A 19,793-nucleotide genomic window follows, 5' to 3' on the forward strand; every position below is an offset into this window, starting at 1 on the left:
TCATCATGAACGTGATATCAAGTATAAATCTAAGGATTCTGAATGCGCAGAGAGCTGGAATATCAGAAATGTAATGTGTTCTGTGTGGTGGTCTGTTGCTGTTTGCCGCTGCTATCATGTCAACGATTAACAACTGGGATGACGTTTACGATGGTCTGCTTTAATGATAAACTATGAGGTTAAAGTGGACATCTCGAGATTAAAGCAGAAATTTCCACTTTAATCACAGAATACTCCTTTTCACCGTGTCCTTAATTTTTCTCTCTCTGTGGCTCAAATACAGCGCTGTGCATTCTGTTGCTGTTGTGAAGGTGCCAAAAAAAAAAATAACGACGAGACAGAAGATGGTATGCGAGACCATTAAAATGTGTCGTGTCATTACGATGGGGAATACGCAACGCTTGAATAGAAAAGCACCACGAATGCATCTGTATGTCAGCATTTTGCTTCACCACATCGAACCGTTCATCAAACATTGAAGCGCGCACATCGACCCGCAAAGCGGCTTTCTGTCACATGTGGATAGTAAACTGAGACTCTTGACGTCACATCCAACTTTTATCACACTGCACCCAGCTCCGACTTTTTTGCTGGTACTGAGACTCCCGCACGCGTCGCGTTAATTTCTGAGAACGTGCTCAGAGGACACGTGAAATGAACGCTGGGGCATGCGCGTACGCGTTCTGAGCGTGAAGTATAAACGAGCCTTTATTGTCACACCTTAAACAATCAAACAATATTTCTGACACTCCTTTGGAAACAATGGCCTTCCACATAAAAGTGCTGCTGTTTACTGGAATACATCCACCCCACCTCTCAGAATGCGGACACAAATACTTTACTGTCAAAAAACACAACACCTTCACACCCTGTCATTTCTCAAAATAAATTACGGATTCAACATCTTAATGCTTTATTTTTATTTTTTTTTATTTTGGCTGAGCTTGCTCTCCTGTGATTCAGCACACTTACACAAAACACAAAAGAAAGCTAAAAGGGCGTCGCACAGCACAGTTATCACTTACTCACCTTCAAAAATAAATCAGCAGGTGCGTCATACACTCCTTCTTGCTTCTTCGAAACATCTGCAATTTAGAAATGTCAGGTACTTAGTGCTGCAGGCTCCCGATGCGAAGTGACAATCTGTACAGACTAAGCAAGAGCCCTGCACAAATAACAAGCATACCTGAACGTTTAAATCTGTGCCCAATGCTTCGAGACCACCCGACTGGGTGGATGAGCGGACTGTACATGTGACACCAGAAGTCGTCGGAGCCATCTTCGCTTTCTTCATAGATCAGGCGGAGACGACCTCCAATCACGCTGTCCACAATGGCGACCCGTGTTCGACAGAGGTGCATTTTATCAACCACTTCCACTCTCATCAATGGTTTAAAAGGGTACTGCATGCATTCTTGTACCTGTGAATAAAACCCAAAGCAATAACGATGACAATGACAACTCACTCCGTATATAGTGGCATATACACTTCTGACTGACCGACAGGGACATATGAAAGCTCATGTTTGTATTGATTCTGTATAATGCGTTACAGGCAGGCATCTGTTTTGTATATTCATTTGTTTGTGATTAAAGGATATGGGGATGAAACTTTAGGAAGCAGACCCATGGTGGAATATTAGCTTACTCAAAACATGTGCCATAAATCAAGAAAACGGCTGAACTTTAGTTGCGTAATAATTCTGCACACGTATATCTTCCCCTGAGAATGTTCACACTCACATTTCCTTTGTAAAACATTCAGGTTTCAGGTTTATTAACATTTTGCATTGACTGACAGCACTGTATTTGTTCCATATTCAAATGAATCCTCAGAATACAACTTGCCTAATAATTGTGCACACATTGTAAAGTAATTCATTTAGAGTAAGAAGTCCACAAAGGGAGAAAATGAATCCCAAATCATTAAATAAATAGTCTTCTATTCCTGAGCTTTCAACACCTACCAGGTGTCATCATCATAGAGAAATGTTTAGACCTACTGGAATCAAAGGCCGTTTATCGCAGTGTGTTTAGTAAGGGGGGTTCAGAGGGTGTAGGTCTTAAAGTCTTTTTTATTAAGTGGATGTTCTTCTTTACAAGCCTGCATATGCCAGGTTCATGTCCAAGTGTCTGTTAATGGCGTTTGACAGCCACGATTCAGGCAGCTCTCGGGCACTCTGAATCTTACTTGTGCCGTGTCCCAGTTAAACGTGTGCCCGGTTGATTGGTACCACAGGCACAACCGTAGCCCAGACCTTTCACTGCTAAAATAACAGATGTTTATCTAAAGCCGGTACTCTACAATATGAACAAGACCAACCATCCTAACATGTAATTTATAGCAGACGACTTGCGGACTCTCAAATGCTATCTAAAGGATACACGAGGCAAGTCTCAAATATTTTACCTTACTGCGGTCTGTGTACCAGTAAATTAAAACTTTAAAAACACACAAGACTTCCTCTAACCAGCACATTCTAAAAAAAAAAAATGGCTTCCTGGAATCAACAAACCTTTGAAGCAAAATCTGGAGGAAGAGTTTTGGCACCAGTTAATCTCTTCACAAGAAATGCTTTCCAGTTTGAGTACTTATGTTGAATAGCTGTTTAAAAAAAAAAAAATCAACCAACAACATTAAATTACACAAATAATTTCACAGTGCACATATTAAAATATGTAATATTTAAGTTGTTTTTTGTTCTTACATCTTGGAGGAACAAGTGGCTTCCCGCTGGTCGCACACCATCCAACCGGATGAACATCAGAGTCACAGAGGTTGCACCAGAAGTCATGACTGCCATCATTGTCAAAGCCTTCATATCGAAGTAATGCCTTAAAACCTTCAACACATACACAAAACAAAAGGAGAGAGAACGTCAACCCATCTGTGTCCAAGAAAATACGAACATTCCTGAAGAACTTTACTTACTGTACGACCCTTCATCTTTCCCAAGTAAATATTTGAAAACATGGTACACCAAATTTTAAAAATGGGTTAAATCAGACAAAGAGAGCGGGCTGCTGTGTCCAATGGGGCAGAGTAAAGGAGGCAGACAATATGGTGAGGGGCCTACACAAAGCTGCAGGCCATGTCCAGCGAGTGCGGTGTGAGTGCAGTGGAGAACATGCAGAGATCACTGAAGGAGGCCAAGAGTGTTCGGGAAGCGCTTCACAAACGTGACTGACCTCCGTGAACAGTAGAGAGGGACCCTGCACTCCTCTTGGTCACACTGCCCATTCCTGTACTCCATTAGGCACATCGTGGGCACCCAGACAGGGTGTGTGTGTGTGGACCTGTGGGCCTGTTAATGGTCAACAGACAGCACTGCAGGATTTTCTTATGGCCTGGCCATTAAGTGGGTTTGCTAGGTGGAAAGGAGGTTCTTGTCCTTAGGGCACCATAAGAAGAAGTCACAAGAAAAGCTTAGAATCAGAAGGTAGAAGTGGGGTCTAAAATAGGAAAGGAGAGCATGTGAATGAGACGACGTACGTGCAGCTTTTTGAACCATGATGAGAAGGCAAGGAAGACGCGAAACTGGAGAGAACGGCACTGATACTTAGATTTTTCAATGGAAATGTAATCTTCACCGCACTGATGAATTTTAATAGAAGAGTACACCAACATAACATCTTATTACACGATATAATGTCCTTAAAGCTGCTAATCCAATCCAATACTGGTAGCTGGGTAGGAGCACCATCCTGAACGGGGCACCGGTCTACTACAAAGCCCACTCACCTCCACACTCACTCTGTGACAGCGGGGAACTTGGAAATGTCAACGGACTTGCATCCTTTGGGGACATGGGAGGAAAACAAAGATGTTTTGCAATACTAAGATATATTTGAACCTCACTTAGTGAGTCCTAAGAGCAGGTACGGTCAATGGAGTCGCACTTCTCAAATGAGAGAAGACAAAAAAGGTTCACAACAAAGACTTGCACTGCTGCTCCAGATAATTACAGCCAAATCAAAATCGACAAATATCTCCCTCCAGTAGGCACGGCACAGCAGCGACTGTAACCCACAAACCAGTCGGGCCTGGCCACATGACCCTGGGTGTCACTTAGACCATCGGAGCACTGAATGTAGACATTTAGACACAAATCTTGTACCTTTGACTCGTGCTAAATAAAATAATTTGTGTTTCCCTAAAGCCGATAATCTACAATATGAAGACGACAAACTGCTGTGATGTGTAATTTATAGCAGACGGCTCATGTGCTGTCAAACGATATCTGAAAGACACCTTAGAGAAGGCCCAAGAAAGACCAAAGTATTTCACCTTGTTCAGTTCTCCATAGCAAGTACAAGTAAATGAAAACTTTAAAACACGCAGGCCATAAGACCTCCTCGAAGTTGGAGGCACTAAAAAGGACTTCACGCAATCAACAAACCTTGTAAAAAAATACCAAAAAAAAAAAAAAAAGTACCGATTTGACCGACATGTTTGTCCAAAGTGACTTACGACATTTATGATACGATTACTTTCATTTTTTTTGGTTATCCAATCGGAGCACAGGCAGGTCAAGTGACTTGCTCAGGGTGACACAGTGGTGTCAGCAGTGGGATTTTTGAACTGCAAAGCCTGAACCGCTATACCACACTGCCTGCCCAAAGGTCTAAGCCCTCACAAAGAAAAGTCTCACTTTGGACATGAAAACCCGAATAGATCTGCCATCAGACTTAAGAGGGCAATGAGGATCAAAAGCCTCACAGCACAGAATAGTAACCTGTCGATTATACACAAGTGATTCCAAATGTATACGAAAATGAGAATGACAAGCGACGCGTCATTTCTAGATCAACAGATCTCCACGATGTTTGTGGGGTTGGGGAGACCCTTGTCTCGCAGAGTCCACCAAACAACACGAGGGTGAGCGAAGGTCTGCTATTAAGGCAGATCACTAGAAATGAGGAACACTCTTGACGGCTGTCGGTCTACAGAATGGGTTTGCTGGTATTTTGCTCCAACCTCCTTCATGAGAACCTCAGCTCATGTTCTAGTATGAGGGCACCTATGTAGGTTGGACGAGTGTCGTGAGTCGAGACACATTACAGCACGAAATGGGCCAAGTAAGCAAACACGTCACTGACAGAAGAAACGTTCATAGAGTATACGCGGCCACTTTTGGCCTGCACTTGATTGCTTAGTTTTATTTCTAACGAATGACAAAAGCATTTACTGGCAGCACAAAGACTTCTGAAAATGTGGCGACAATAATCAGTGAGGGTTTATCTTAAACTTTGTCACATGTACAGCAGATTTTTATCAACATTCTGCTGGCTTTTGTAAATAACAAAATGAAATATGGACTAAGCTAGGGTTAGCACCTCTGGTTATTAAAAAAAAAAAAAAAGGACCTGCTAGTGAAAAATGTGTTTCAAAAAAGTTAAATCACAGGCATCCGCTGTCATTATGTCTGCTACGGTAGTTGCCAAAACCGATGAGCCCAACATCTACAGAATCTTTCAAATCGGTTTCTTTCAAAGAAGCTCAAGTCAAGCTCAGTTGTTCAAAAATAACAACGCCTGACAGGTTAAGTTTGTGAAGCAAAGATGCAGTGTCTCACAAGACTCATTGAGAATTACGCTCCGAACAGATGATCTGAGGCCACTTCCCTATGTTAGGACCCAGATATGTCTGACAATGGCATCAGAACTGAAAATGCAGACCTCGAGAGAGTGAAAGGCCCAACCTGAACCTCACAGAGCTATTGTAGCCTAACCTAAACAGAAATGAAGTGCCTCAGTTAGGTGGACTTTGGGGAGTGGGGTTAACGTATCCACACATGGGAAACGCTTCATACAACAACGTTTGGTGCTTAAACTTTTACACAAAACAGGTTACACAAGCAGACCTTCACTCCATCTAGCTGAAATGATGCGCGATTACCATCTTTGACAAAGGCTAGGTGCTCATTACACGTGACCAACACTGCCACAGGCCATTTTATTCTGCAGACATGAGCACACATGTGGAAACTGGCCTAACACGTTCTTGCATTTGATTATGCATAACAAAATATTGGCCTACAATAACTTACTGCTGAAATCGCAGCATCACTGTCTAATTCTTCCACGTGAAGCCTGAAAACCATGAGGACTGATTGAGACCACTGATGTTAGGTAGAATGCTCAGTGGGGGCTGGCTGGGTGGTCTCCTGCAGATCTTTTTTGTTTTTCTGTCCTCCTGGCCATTGGACCTTATTTAATTCTTTGTTAATTAGCACTGCCTAATTTGTACATTTTTCTCTCTTCATCTTGTAAAGCACTTTGAGCTCCATCATTTGTATGAAAATGTGCTCTAGAACTAAATGTTGCTGCTGTTGTTGAAAGTCATGTACTTGACATCACAGATTTTTGGTCTTCTACTGTACATATAACATAAGCCAATCTCAGTTTTCTGGAGGCCACAACCTTCCTTCAGCTGAAAGCAGTCGTGCTACAATTAATGCCAGGTTCACTCCTGTGAATTAGCGGATACTTCTACACGTAGATTTAAATGCTAGACCGACAGTCCAGGAGGTGTTATGGACCAGGCCAGCTTGGAAGGAGGGGTTTGTTGTTCCTCTACGGTGAAAACCAAATGAGGTCTAAGGGGACGCATTTCCTTTTTCTCGCCATATTGTGTGTTTGGTCCCCAATCTACCTTTGCTCTTTCGCATTTCAATTAGTCTCCTTGTGTGGTGACAGCGTGTTACCATGTCGGCTATCTGCCTTCTGACAAGTAGCACAGTTACGGGCAGGGCAAATTATACAAAAGCAATGAAATATTGGCATTACAGCATGCAGTACGCCATATATGCTGTACAAATAGATTAATAAAATACCAGCATTGCAATAATTACAGAACAGCTACTAACATGTAGCGATTTCAATGGAGAACATGCGGAATTGGGCAAAGACCAACATAAGAGGCACGACAGCTTTACCGTGTGCAAACTGCCAAGGCCAAAGACCTGACGCTGTAAAGATATTTAACCCGGTGATTCCCAACGTGGGGCGCAATTCGAGAATTCAGGTACATTAAACAATTTCTAAAATGAAAAATGATGATAGAAAAAAATATTTTTTTTTACAGAGACATTTAGATATTTATATAAACATTTTAGGGATGGTGAAGAACCCTTTAATTTATGATTTTATAACCAGCTTGGATTTTTCTACTTAGAAATCGTTTTTACCATTAAAATAATATGAGTTGTAACAATGATTATAAAAGTTTGCAATAGAACAAAAATATAAAATGATCAAAATATTACAGAAAAAGCTGTCATTAAAGTTATTTTCTACTTATGAATATCATGTCTCTTATTATATGTTTTCAAAACTGTATTTTCATATTATTTATTTATTTTTTTTAACAATTCCTTAGTGATTTCTTTGTCGGCACTTCAACTCTCCTCTCCCTCTTTTGTTTCCATGTTCTTTGGACGCTTGTTTAGACCAAATTAATGACATTATGGGCTTCCTTCCTCCACGTGAGTAGGAGTTCACTTTTTGAACAGGTAATAAAAATAAGGCATATGTAAGGTACAGTGGGGGACATCACGCTTTTAGAGAGGCCTAGGTGGGGCACTGGCCAACAAAAGGTTGGGGAGCACTGCTTTAATTGATTATTCTGTTTCTGCCTGTTTTTGGGCTCTCAAATATCAATAAAATAGTGTGAGGGGCTACTCAGCCTTCCCAAGTTGGTGAAGTGGCACCAGACAAAGCAGCAGTTCGGGGGTCTCTGCCTCAAAGGACACCAGCAGGTACTTAGTGCAAAGCCAGTGGGGTCGCTTACCTGACAATTTGACAATCCCAGCTATCCAGTACACCTTGGTAGGCAGGTTATTGTCTGTATTTAGAACTTCTACTCTTACACCCTCTGCGATGTCTCCCCAGCATTTTGATATGGGTACCTGTTGAAAAATACAACATTTAAACCGTGACCAACAAAAAAGAAACAACGTCCACATAAATCAGAAACACGCAGTTTTAGCTATCTGCTTATATTCCCCTCACAACACAGAACTGGACAAGGAAGTTATTTAACAGATGGATGTCAGCGGTTTGTTACTTACAAAGGACCAGCCAAGACAATTATCATGGGAGCCACACATTCATTCACGAAACACTCAGGATGTAAGGAAAATTAGATCAAACAGCAGTCCCAGAAAGAATAACAAAGTCATTTAAAAAGCAACATAAAGGACAGAGAAGAACACAAAGATGTCACCTCTGTTTCATTTATAAACTTTTTGGAAGACATTTTAGAAGAGCAGAAAGAATGGATTGGAACATCCATCCATCCATTTTCCAACCTGCTGAATCCGAACACAGGGTCACGGGGGTCTGCTGGAGCCAATCCCAGCCAACACAGGGCACAAGGCAGGAACCAATCCCGGGCAGTGTGCCAACCCATCGCAGGACACACACAAACACACCAAGCACACACCAAGCACACACTAGGGCCAATTTAGAATCGCCAATCCACCTAACCTGAATGTCTTTGGACTGTGGGAGGAAACCCACGCAGACACGGGGAGAACATGCAAACTCCACGCAGGGAGGACCTGGGAAGCGAACCCAGGTCTCCTAACTGCGAGGCAGCAGCGCTAGCACTGCGCCACCGTGCCGCCCTGGATTGGAACTTCCACACATAAAACAGGTAATGGAGGTCCATGCAAAGCGTATCTGACTTGATGCATTTGGCTCTTCTATTTCCAATTCTCAAAACTATTGTTGTCTGACGCGGTGGGCTGGCGCCCTGCCCGGTGTTTGTTTCCTGCCTTGCACCCTGTGTTGGCTGGGATTGGCTCCAGCACACCCCTATGACCCTGTAGTTAGGAAATAGCGGACTGGATAATGGATGGATGATTGTCTGATATGTCCAAATGAAATTCCAGTTAGGTGATACTGAGCACTGTGACTTGTATGTCTACAGTGACGTCATGTCGTGTCATTTTCTAGCCCACTTAATCCAGACCAGGGTCACGGTCAGGAGCCAGAGAGCCTATCCCAGGTAGCACAGGGCGAAAAGGCAGGAACAAACCCTGGACTAGATGCCAGTCCATCCATCACAGGGCATATTTCTATAGTCGGTGGACTAAGTCAAAGCTGAAATGCATTACTGAGCAATTCATTTCAGTTTAAAAAAAGAAAAGAAGCCTATAGAGCAGCCCAAAGAAGAATGCATTGCTACCCAAGTAGTGCTCTTGCACCCAGTGGGAGACTCTGGTCATGGCAGTATAGAGGTGCCAATGTATAAACGAAAAATAAAGCGGTCCTGCTCTTTACTGGACACCTTGATGTGTTTATGATCTTTCTGTTCCTATGACAATAAAACAAATGTTTCAGGTTTGACGTCCATTATTTGTCCTCAGAGTTCAGAACTGTCCCGACTAGGAGGCTTTTTCCATGTGGACAAGACTAGCATTTGGGGGCCTGGGACAGACTGCAGAAATCTGGCTGCCTGATTCCATCATAAATGTGTATCAAGAGGGGACGGCGGGACATTCCTGAAACACAATGCCATCGGCAGGTATCTGCCAACTGTCAACGTCTGGAACCAAAAACACCAATTGATTGGTGAAAGTGGATTCTTAGGGATCAGGAACAATGACCTACAGTACTTGTAGTTGTCTTTTTCATTTCCGGAAGCAACATGCTAACGTTTGCTATAGAAACAATATTTATAAAAAATAAACAAGCACTTACATGTTTAAAGCAGGTAACTGGTGCTCCAACAAAGTTATTGCTATTAATATAACGCCCCCAGTCAAAGCCTTCAACAGGTACAACTGTAAGCAAAAAGAGGCAAACACCATTTGTATTGTGACACCAACTTTCTCTTCTTTCCTGATTCACAGCACAATACGAAATGCAACTTAGTGATGAAGTCATTGGATTGTGCATTTTGAAGAATCAAAGGACGGTAAACCTGTAGGCCTACAAACGCCTGGAACACAATTCAAGCCACAGGACTTACTACCGTCATATAAAATGCAACATTTACCTTTCCAAATAAAGACGAAATGATGATTTTGGGGTTACTAATAGCAGACAGGTCCAGGATAAAGCCATCACTGATTTTACTAACATGACACTTGACAGGCAGACAGATAAATTAATAAATGGACACACACACAGACACACATTACCTGTTTTTGCCTTTGCTTGATTCTGTTGACTCGCTTGATACTGAGCATATGCTGCCAGTTTTGCTACGAGAGGTTGCTTCTGTAAAACTTTTGCTTTTTTTGTTGGAGGTTTGCCCTGCAAATGTAAAGCCGCATCTTTAGAAAGCAGAAGAGGAAGTGCGCCCCCTTGACGATGCATCAGAATGAGGGGAGGCCTATTGGACCCCTTAACAAATCTGTAAAGGCAGAGGTGCTGTGGGGCATTACTGCTAGATCCAGGCCCGCTTTTAATAATTAAACCCAACTCTCTGCCAGTTTTGTAATCTTGTTCAACCGGACTGGACCACCCTCCCTGAATATCAAGAAATTATTGGGGAGTTAGTTTTGGAATCTCAAGTGATGCCTACAAAAATCAAAACAGTAGACGAAAGCAAACAAAGGCTTTAATGGCAGAATAAAGTTCAAGACCTATTATTCTGTTTTTGGTTTATTACCACCAAGAGGGGCAGGAAAAACTACACACAAACACATACGAGATTTAAAGGAGGAACACAAAACAGACCTTGAGCACAAATACTGCTATGGCTGTCCTGCACTTCTTGACTTACTGTACTTCATGTTATGAAACTGAAAGCTCATTTTTACACTTTATAAACTGAGACTAAGATAATGGGGCGTCCTTAAAGCACATAGTCAACCAGAAGGGAACACTTGAAAATGTCAGTTACCCTGGCCAGGACGTTTTTAGTGACACGTGCAGACAACAATAACATTTATTTCTGTCGCACATTTTCATACAAGTGCTTTACATGATGAAGAAAAAAGACAAAATAAATAAGAAAATAGAATTAGGGAACACTAATTAACGCAGAATATAAGTAAGGTCTGATGTCCAGGGAGGACAGAAAAAACAAAAAAAAACTCCAGATGGCTAGAGAAAAAAAATAAAATCTGCAGGGGTCCTGAGGCCACGAGACCACCTAGCCCCCCTCAAAGGTATTCTACCTAACATACAGGACCTCACAATCAGTCCTCATTGTATTCAGGGTTCTCATGGAAGAACGGGACGATCGGCCACAGTTCTGAATTCAGCGTTTACCTGGAGTCTGGCCAGAATGCTGGCTTTCTTTGAATTCGATGAATAACTTCTTGAACACGAAACACTGCAGAAACGCTTTGTTTTTGAGTAAAACGCATCTCTTACACCAACCATCCCACACATTTCACAGGTAGCTGTTAATAAAGAGCAAACAAATGTAAATTATAAGGGAAATGGGAGGACGACAAAGTAATTCTAAACTACGCTACAAGCAAGTGTATTCAAAGAGCAGCACTTAAAACAGGCCGTAATTTAAAAGAAGGTTCACCACCCATATTTAGCTGAAGGGTTTAACCATTAAGATAAAATAAAACTAGGACTACTGCAGGGAGTCTGGAGGTCTGCCTTCGTTCAACACTTTAGTGCACTGACCCATCCCTGCCTTGCCGTCAGGGTACGTGTAAACTTGTCCATTATTCTTGATGATAGGCAAGCTTGCAGGCAGAGACGCGACTTCTTCTTCACTCTCGTCCGAGCTGGAACTGCTGCTAGAGTCCTCGCTGCAACTGTCGTAGCCATCAAACATCCCGAAGGAGTCTCTTCTTTTCCTTTCTGACCGAGGTGTGTGTTCAGTCTGCACAGAAAGAGATGAACATTAGAACACTCTGGACAAGGACAGGCCATTCAGCCCAACAAAGCTCGCCAGTCCTATCCACTTATTCATCCATCCAACCCGCTATATCCTAATACAGGGTCAGGGAGGTCTGCTGGAGCCAAACCCAGCCAACACACGGCGCAAGGGATGAAACAAACCCTGGGCCGGGCGCCAGCCCACCGCAGGGCCCTATCCACTTATTTCTTTCAAAACTCCACTTGATGTCTTTTTGGAAGTCCCCAACGTCCTCCTGTCCACCACACTACTTGGTCACTTATTCCAACTGTCTGTCGTTCTTTGTGTAAAGAAAAACTTCCTAATGTTTGTGCAAAATTTACCCTTCACAAGTTTCCAACTGTGTCCCCGTGTTCTTGATGAACTCATTTTAAAGTCACCGTCTCGATCCACTGCACTAATTCCCTTCATCATGTTAAACACGTCAGCCAGGTCTCCTCTTCATCTCCTAAAGGCTCAGCTTTTTTAATCTTTCCTCATAATTCAACCCCTGTAGTCTCTGAATCAGCCTCATTGCTCTTCTCTGGACCTTCTCTTGTGCTGCTATGTCTTTATGGAGACCCAAACTGCACCCAGTACTCCAGATGAGGCCCCACCAGTGTGTTATAAAGACTGAGCAGAACCTCCTGTGACTTGTACTCCACACATCAAGGCGCTATATAACCTGACAGTCTGTGAGCCTTCTTAATGTCTTCTGAACACTGTCTCATAGTCAACAGCTTAGACTCCACAACGACTCCTATTCTTCTTATATAGTGGACTCTTGATTTTCGGACCCCCCTTGTGTATTCAAACCTCACATTTTTACTTCCTATGTGCAGGGTTGGCCCTAGGCTCGTGGCGGCCCTGGGCAGAGAAAGAATCGGTGGCCCCTTCGCCCGCCAATGTCAATATGGTATCTTAGGCCACGTCCGCCTTTCTCTTTCGTTTCTAAAAACCAGATTTATGTACTCGAAATCTCTTCATTTTGCTTAGAATGGGTATGCGAATGTCTCGTGTCCCGTATCCGACCAGATATTCACTATGACTATTGCACTAACACTTTATTAAAACTAGGTGAAACATTAACTTGTAAGACGACTCACCCACTTGCACTAGCCTCGCTTCTATATGCGCGTGTCCGTAACTTGAAAACCAAGTGGCGGCCCATGATAGTCTCATTATGGCAGAACGTTATAATGCGACATATAGCTTACTGCTCCGACTCTAGTGAAATTAGTAAATACAGCGTACTAATTAACAAGAAACACAATGTTTTTCGGCCACATTGCCATCAGCTGTGTTGTTATTTTCTCTTTCTGTTTTATATTCAATATATATTGGCGTGGCGGCCCCTGGGATTTGGTGGCCCTGTGCGGGTGCACAGTTTGTACTTGCCTAAGGCTGCCCCTGCTATGTGTCATTCTTTACATTTACTGACATTAAATTTCATCGTCCACAAATCTGCCCAAGCCTTTCTGCTATCCAAGTCCTTCTGTACAGATATAACGGATTCCAAATTATCTGATAATCCACCTATCTTGGTATCATCTGCAAACTTCACCAGCTTGTTCCTTATATTCCTATCTAAATCACTCATAGATATTAATAATAGCAGCGGCCCTAGAACGGACCGGAACACACCTCTTAACATCGGCCAGTTCTGATGAGGTTCCTCGCACCATCACCCTCTGCTTCCTGAGTCTGAGCCAATTCTGCACCCATCTAAAAACATCACCCTGAACTCCCACTTCTTTTAGTTTGATGCCCACCCTCTCATGTGGCACCTTATCAATAACCTCATCTGCTCCTCTCTGCTTGTATCCTTTTGTTCCTCCTCATAGAATTCCAGTCTGTTAGTAAAACACGACCTCCCTCTTCTGAGCCCACGCTGACTGTCCTGTCCTTGCCAGGTGTTGCTCAATCTTCTCCTTAATAATTCCTTCCATTAATTTTCCTGTGATGCCCATTAAGCTTACTGGCCTAAACAAGTCCTGAGTAGCAGTATGTCATTTGTGGGATTATCAAAGAGCGCCTATTTGTCGTAGAAACACCTGCCTTGTGTGCACTGGCACAAAAATAAGTGGAGTTGGGGGCTTTTCCATAACTTATGTGTTAGAAATAAATTGGAAAATACTGTGAAATAAAGAAAGAAACTTCCCCTAAGTAACTACGTGAGTCCTTAGATAACTATATTATTCTCTCACACATGACAGTACTACATAACGCTAGTCACTTTTAAATACATACTTTGAAAGCTACAGTGTATGCCCCTTAAGTGCGTCTGTAGAATTTTCAGCACATGGCGTAGTTCAAATATGTCCGCATTTCAAAAAAATAAACACATTGTTGTGGGGTCCTCATCATAAATGAATGTGTCAGACTCCGCAAGCAGAAGCAAACACGTCACAATCTAAAACAAGTGGGCAGCACGGCTCACTCAGAGACAAACTTGTTACGTTGTTTTGTGTTTTTTTTTTTTTTTTTAATTTATTTTCCCACTGGCACTTCCTTCAGGTAGTGTCCCCATCCCAGGATGGCTTAAAAGGGCAGCAGAGTATTTCATGGCATTCGTTGCACTTGACACGTGTGTGCGGCTGAGGTTTAGGCCTTAACCACCACTACGCCAGCTTGTCTGACCTGCCTCAAGGGCAGGGGTGGGCAAAGTCAGTCCTGGAGGGCCGCAGTGGTTGCAGGTTTGTGTTCCAACCCAGTTGCTTAATTATGAATTATTGATTTAATTAACCAAATAATACATGATAAATACACACAGGTGTAAAAACGAAACGAGCTAAATGGAGGACTGCTGGTTTCTTTTGTCATTTGAATCTTATTGCTAATAAGAATACAGCTATTTAAGCCTAAAATAAGCAATAAAGGTTCAAAATGCTAACGAGTGACACAATAAAAATGAAGCAGAAGTGTCACTTGAGCAATAAGGGCTTCTTATTAAGCAATTGGGTTGGAATAAAAACCTGCAGCCCTCCAGGAACGACTGTGCCCACCCCGGCTCAAGGGGCTTCATTGCTTTTCCCCAGGAAGGCGACTTTAAAAAGAAAAGTACAAGAAAAGCTCAGTGATCCACGGTGTACTGAATCTTCAGTTTGTTAAGAATTAACTACGAATTTCCAAATTCTGCTTAAACTGGGTATTGGTGTGCAGCAAAATGACATCCCTGTCATCCGCTTAGGCTACAGCCTGAGTCAGAAACGGAAAACACCAAGCTGGACTCACAAGGGGTCCCCTCGTAGCTCCACACGGTAAATAACGTGCCATCTTTTTGGTCTGGTGCTGTTTGCTGTACGTATTGTGGGCCTTTATGTCTCTTTTCTTTAATGACCTACTTACTGGTACGTTAACTACAAACCAGGCCTCTAGAGCTGCACTAAGTCCTTCAAACCTGCAAATGAGCTTCTCCCATGTGGCCTGTTAAATAAATTAAAAGGAGAGGAAAGAGGTAAGTGAAGAGTGGAGCTCGCCGTAAGCACTGCAGGTTCCAAGTGAAGCTCAGGCGATCAGAACGTTTGTGACGGTACAAGAAAGTCTATGCGGTATTAGCTTAACGCGTATATTCCAGTTATGCTATGCCACGTGTGTGCGTTACGTGAGTTAGGAGTTTAAAAATCAGACGATGTCTCCACAATGGCCAACAAAGACTTTGATTCCTGAGCACTTTTAGGTGTATGTGATGGATTTTAGCCTTCCGATTACTAAATAAAAGTAAAGTTACCTTTCGCTATCACAACGTCCTACCGCATACCGTTTTATGGCAATCGCCTGTTTTTCCCCTCAGTACTTGGCGACTACAGCTGGTAGATTCACGCTGATCTAAAATTGGTGGCACTGCCGCTCGGGTACACCAAGTCCTGTTGTTTCATCTGCGAGGAGCACAGAAGGGGAGCACATAAACCACTTGCTGACCCAACGCAGGGATTTCTGCTTCCTCTTCACATAAAACCTGGATGAAGAAAACGAAACGGATGAAAAATTTTTTGTGAAGGCGATGAACAAAGATGATCAAGAATTTCGATATCTGTTTCCATGAATAACTGATGCCGAGATTAAGGAAGCTATTTTTTGTTGGTCATCAGTGATTAGCAGTTCAAAAGGTCTGCTAGTAGGGAGGAAGAAATAACGTGAAGAAGTTGTGGAGACTTGGTAACTGCAGAACACCAGACTCCATCCAGCTGGTTGACACCAGACGTCAAACAGACAAAACCATGAAGAGCATCAGGCCACTGAGGATTCACGCTTGGACTCCTTCTTTGCTAACCTTGGTGTAGTCCACGACAAACATGGTGACACTGCAATGATACAAGAGCGGTATCAGGTTTTATGTGGGGGCGCCATCGCTAAATGTAGACACCCAAGGAGAACAGCTAGCCCCGCCCACTGTGCCCTGAGCTGGCCCCACCCCTTCTGGCCTACAGTAGATGCCATAAAAACAGAAAGACTATGGAAGGTGGTGCCGCATTTTGGCCAAGCAGTCAATGAAGTCAGAGCTGCGTAAAGCCGACTTTTGTTGTGTGCAGCGAGCCTGTTCCTTTTTTGTTCATTTCGTCGTCTCAGTTAAGTGGGGTAGACCAGCTAGTACCCCAACATTTCATCTGGTATCCTTTGGTCCGTTTCACCCGATCGCATTTTATTATTCCCCTTCGCATTTCCTGCGTGTTTTCCCTGTTCAGGTAATCAGGACACGTCACTCCTCAAATTGCGCACGGATCGACGAGAACAAGCACCACGTTAGGAAGTTACGCAGCACCCGTCACAGAACGAAAGACTGGACCACTCGAGTTCTGCGTGCCAAGGTTACGAAATCGGCGTGCAGTGGAATGTTATACTTGAGAGCTTCGGATAGGAAACTGTAAACATTTACGGCATGAAGAGAAAAGACACGTGGAGCTTGGGAGATCAAAATGACATTATACCCAGTCAGTAAGTGCGGTGCTCCTCTTTTGTTTTCACAGTCACACACTGACCGCTGCAGCACACTCATGGGGTCTTCCCTTAGTTATTCATGTGAATTATGTAATGTGTTCATGTCTCATTATCCACATCAAGAAACTTCAGCTTGCTCTTTCACTTGACCTTCTGGGAAACTCTCGATTTGCCGACAGGGTGCTGTTAAACAGCCACAAATGGCAATATGTTTAGAAGGTCCCATCAAAAATGAAAAGGTTTGCTTGGACATACCTAATTGTGAACATCGCTTTAAAATGATTAATCTTAAAAAGATGAGAATGGTGCAGAGCTGTTACACCGACACTGTAATTTAATAAAGACAGTCCTTAGAGTCGCGTTTGGAGGTTTCCTGCATACTTAGAGTGGATCTCCTGTCCATTCACATATACGAGATGAAGGTGTCATCCACAGACTTCACTGCTGGGTTTCTCTGCAGTTAACATTCCACACACACACAAAAATAAATAAATAAAGCTAAATCTGAAAATTCTGGGTATCTACCAGAACACATTTGCGGGTTTAGTGTTTTATTTATAAAGGCAAACCTCTGACTGCTTGTGACCTCCCAATGCTCTGATGAAGCCAAGGCAGAAAAGGGGCCTTCCATTGTAGTGCAACTTTCTTATAATTATTGATCACATATTTGAAGTTCATAATGAGTTCTAAGGTGGTCGCTTCAGTTTGTTCTTTCATGCTAAGGGGCGGAGTGGTGGCTCTGAGGCTAAGGATCTGCGCTATCCCGAAGGTTGCCGGTTCGAATCCCCGTCAGTGCCAAAAGAGATCCTACTCTGCTGGGCCCTTGAGCAAGGCCCTTAACCTGTAATTGCTCCAGGGGGCGCTGTACAATGGCTGACCCTGCGCTCTGACCCCAAGGGGTATGCGAAAAAAACTAACAAACACTGTTGTAAGTCGCTCTGGATAAGAGCGTCTGCTAAATGATGTAAATGTAAATGATATAAACGTTTTTTGTGTTGTCCCAACTTCAACCACTAGACCCTCCTGCCACTAACTGGGAAAGAAATAAGCAACGTCTCTGCATCACCAGGCCTTGAATAAATGCTAATGACATTTCTGGAGTTTTTGGTGGATTTGCTTTCACACAGTATGGTGGAGAATGATCATTATCTGTAGATGATTGAGAGCTTCTAAGCTTTGTCTATGAGAGTGCACACACCAGTGCCCCCTAAAAGAGAGAGAAAAAAAAAAATCAGGCCAACCGGGGAGTGGCCTACGAATTACTACTGGGGTGCCGAGCATCACAAGATCTCCAGCAGCGGCCAAGTGAGATCTAATGGTGGATTCCTGGAGCCCCAGACCTTGGAAGTGGCTGGACACCATTGTCAATGAGCAGCAAACCTTTCACAGAAACCTGCTGCAAGGAGTGTTCAATGGAAAGGGACAAGGGCTCTCACACAAAAGCTTAGAACATAAAAAGGCACACAATCACGGGCAAGGCAACCCGGCAGTAACCCAACCCTCAGCTTATGCACATTCGGTATGACAAAGAAAAAAGGACAAAAAACACAAACATACAAGAAGAAGAAGAAGAAGAAACAAAAACGCAGAAACGCGCATGAGCTCAAATGTAAACCGAGACGCCGGCGACTTTCTGAAAAGTGGAGGCAATCCGGTCTTAACTCCCGGAGCAACGCAGGCGGCTGAGTCTCATCAACAAGGCACACAAGCAATTAGAAACCTGCCTTTCAAGTTTCCTCCATTTCTGGGAGGCTCTTCAGACTGGTTACACGCCCATCACAACTTAAACAATTAGTCTGAAAAAAAAAAAGTGTATTTATAGAAATATATACTGTATACATACAGGGTGGCCCATATTTATGTGTATGATTGAAAAGGCGTTACTGCCAGGAAACTACCAGTGTTATTACCCAGTAAAGTAATGGAACATAAACCTTAAGAAGCGCTCCAGTGCATCGTTACGCCCATTCTCAGTGATGCCATGTTCCATACTTTTTCGCACAGCAGTTTAAATGCTACAGCCTGTGAAACGTCCCACACATAAACATGGGCCGCCCTATCTATATATACAGTCAAACCTTGGATTGCGTCTGACTTGGTCTGCAAGTGTTTTGCAAGATGAAATAAACTTTAACTTGATAAACGAGCGATTTCTTGCAATATGAGTAGTAGGTATACGCTTTGTCTGCCAAGTGTCAGGTGATCACAACTGAGCCGATGGTGGTTCTCTCTCTCACTGCGGGATTGTGGGTAATCGTCTCCCATGCTTGCTCTCAGTTGGCGTGCCTCACTCATATAGTCAACATCCATACGAACAGATACTGCTTACTGTAGCATTGTGACCACGCGTGTGTGTGTGTGTGTGTGTGTGTGTGTGTGCGTAAAGCATTTTTTTTATTTTGTGTCCAAGTGTAGTGACTGTTCTTTAGTAACTACACTGCAACCTGTTGAGAAGCACCACCCAAATAAGGCTGTTTAACGACAATGCAATGTCACATTTCCGTAAAGTCCTCAAAAGGAGGCAAAAGCAAGCGTCATTGGATCGGCTCCTTGTTAAAGTCCCAAAAATAAAAGAAAAAGATCCCAGCGAGTCAAAAGATAGAAGGGATCACAGGTGGCGCAGTGGTGGTGCTGCTGCTTTGCAGTAAGGAGACTGTGGAAGATTGTGGGTTCGCTTCCCGGTTCCTCCCTGTGTGGATAGCGCTTTGAGTACTGAGAAAAGCGCTATATAAATGTAATGAATTATTATTTATTATTATTATTCCGTTACTTACAGTGAAAGTCGTCCTACTCAATAACACTCCTCTTCCTCCTCTCCTCCCTCGTCTCCCTCACACCAGCCACAATTCTTTTCAAAGGTGAAGTGCAGGTTAGTTTGTTTTATGTATTTTACTTTATATTTTGTATTAATCATTTTATATCAATAATTTTGGGTTGTGGAACATATCAGTTTCCTCCCACAGTCCAAAGACATGCAGGTTAGGTGCATTGGCGATTCGAAATTGTCCCTAGTGCAGTGGTTGTCAAACTGTGGGAT

At 43.1% G+C, this 19,793-nt stretch overlaps 1 protein-coding gene across 3 annotated transcripts in view; it reads right to left on the reverse strand.

The window, feature by feature from the left end:
• Nucleotides 1-19,793, reverse strand: part of mbtd1 (mbt domain containing 1) — a 62,495-nt gene that overhangs the window by 26,542 nt on the left and 16,160 nt on the right. For all 3 annotated transcript variants that reach the window (XM_028818346.2, XM_051918799.1, XM_051918798.1), the window contains 9 exons: nt 11,602-11,803; nt 11,230-11,363; nt 10,152-10,266; nt 9,709-9,791; nt 7,793-7,910; nt 2,709-2,843; nt 2,517-2,605; nt 1,187-1,421; nt 1,030-1,085 (listed from right to left, as the gene is read on the reverse strand). In XM_028818346.2, coding sequence (XP_028674179.1) covers nt 1,030-1,085; nt 1,187-1,421; nt 2,517-2,605; nt 2,709-2,843; nt 7,793-7,910; nt 9,709-9,791; nt 10,152-10,266; nt 11,230-11,363; nt 11,602-11,803 — 1,167 coding nt within the window. The remainder of the gene's footprint in view (nt 1-1,029; nt 1,086-1,186; nt 1,422-2,516; nt 2,606-2,708; nt 2,844-7,792; nt 7,911-9,708; nt 9,792-10,151; nt 10,267-11,229; nt 11,364-11,601; nt 11,804-19,793) is intronic.

This window comes from Erpetoichthys calabaricus, chromosome 14 (genome assembly GCF_900747795.2).
Source record: "Erpetoichthys calabaricus chromosome 14, fErpCal1.3, whole genome shotgun sequence".
In the NCBI taxonomy this organism is placed as follows: Eukaryota; Metazoa; Chordata; class Cladistia; order Polypteriformes; family Polypteridae; genus Erpetoichthys; species Erpetoichthys calabaricus.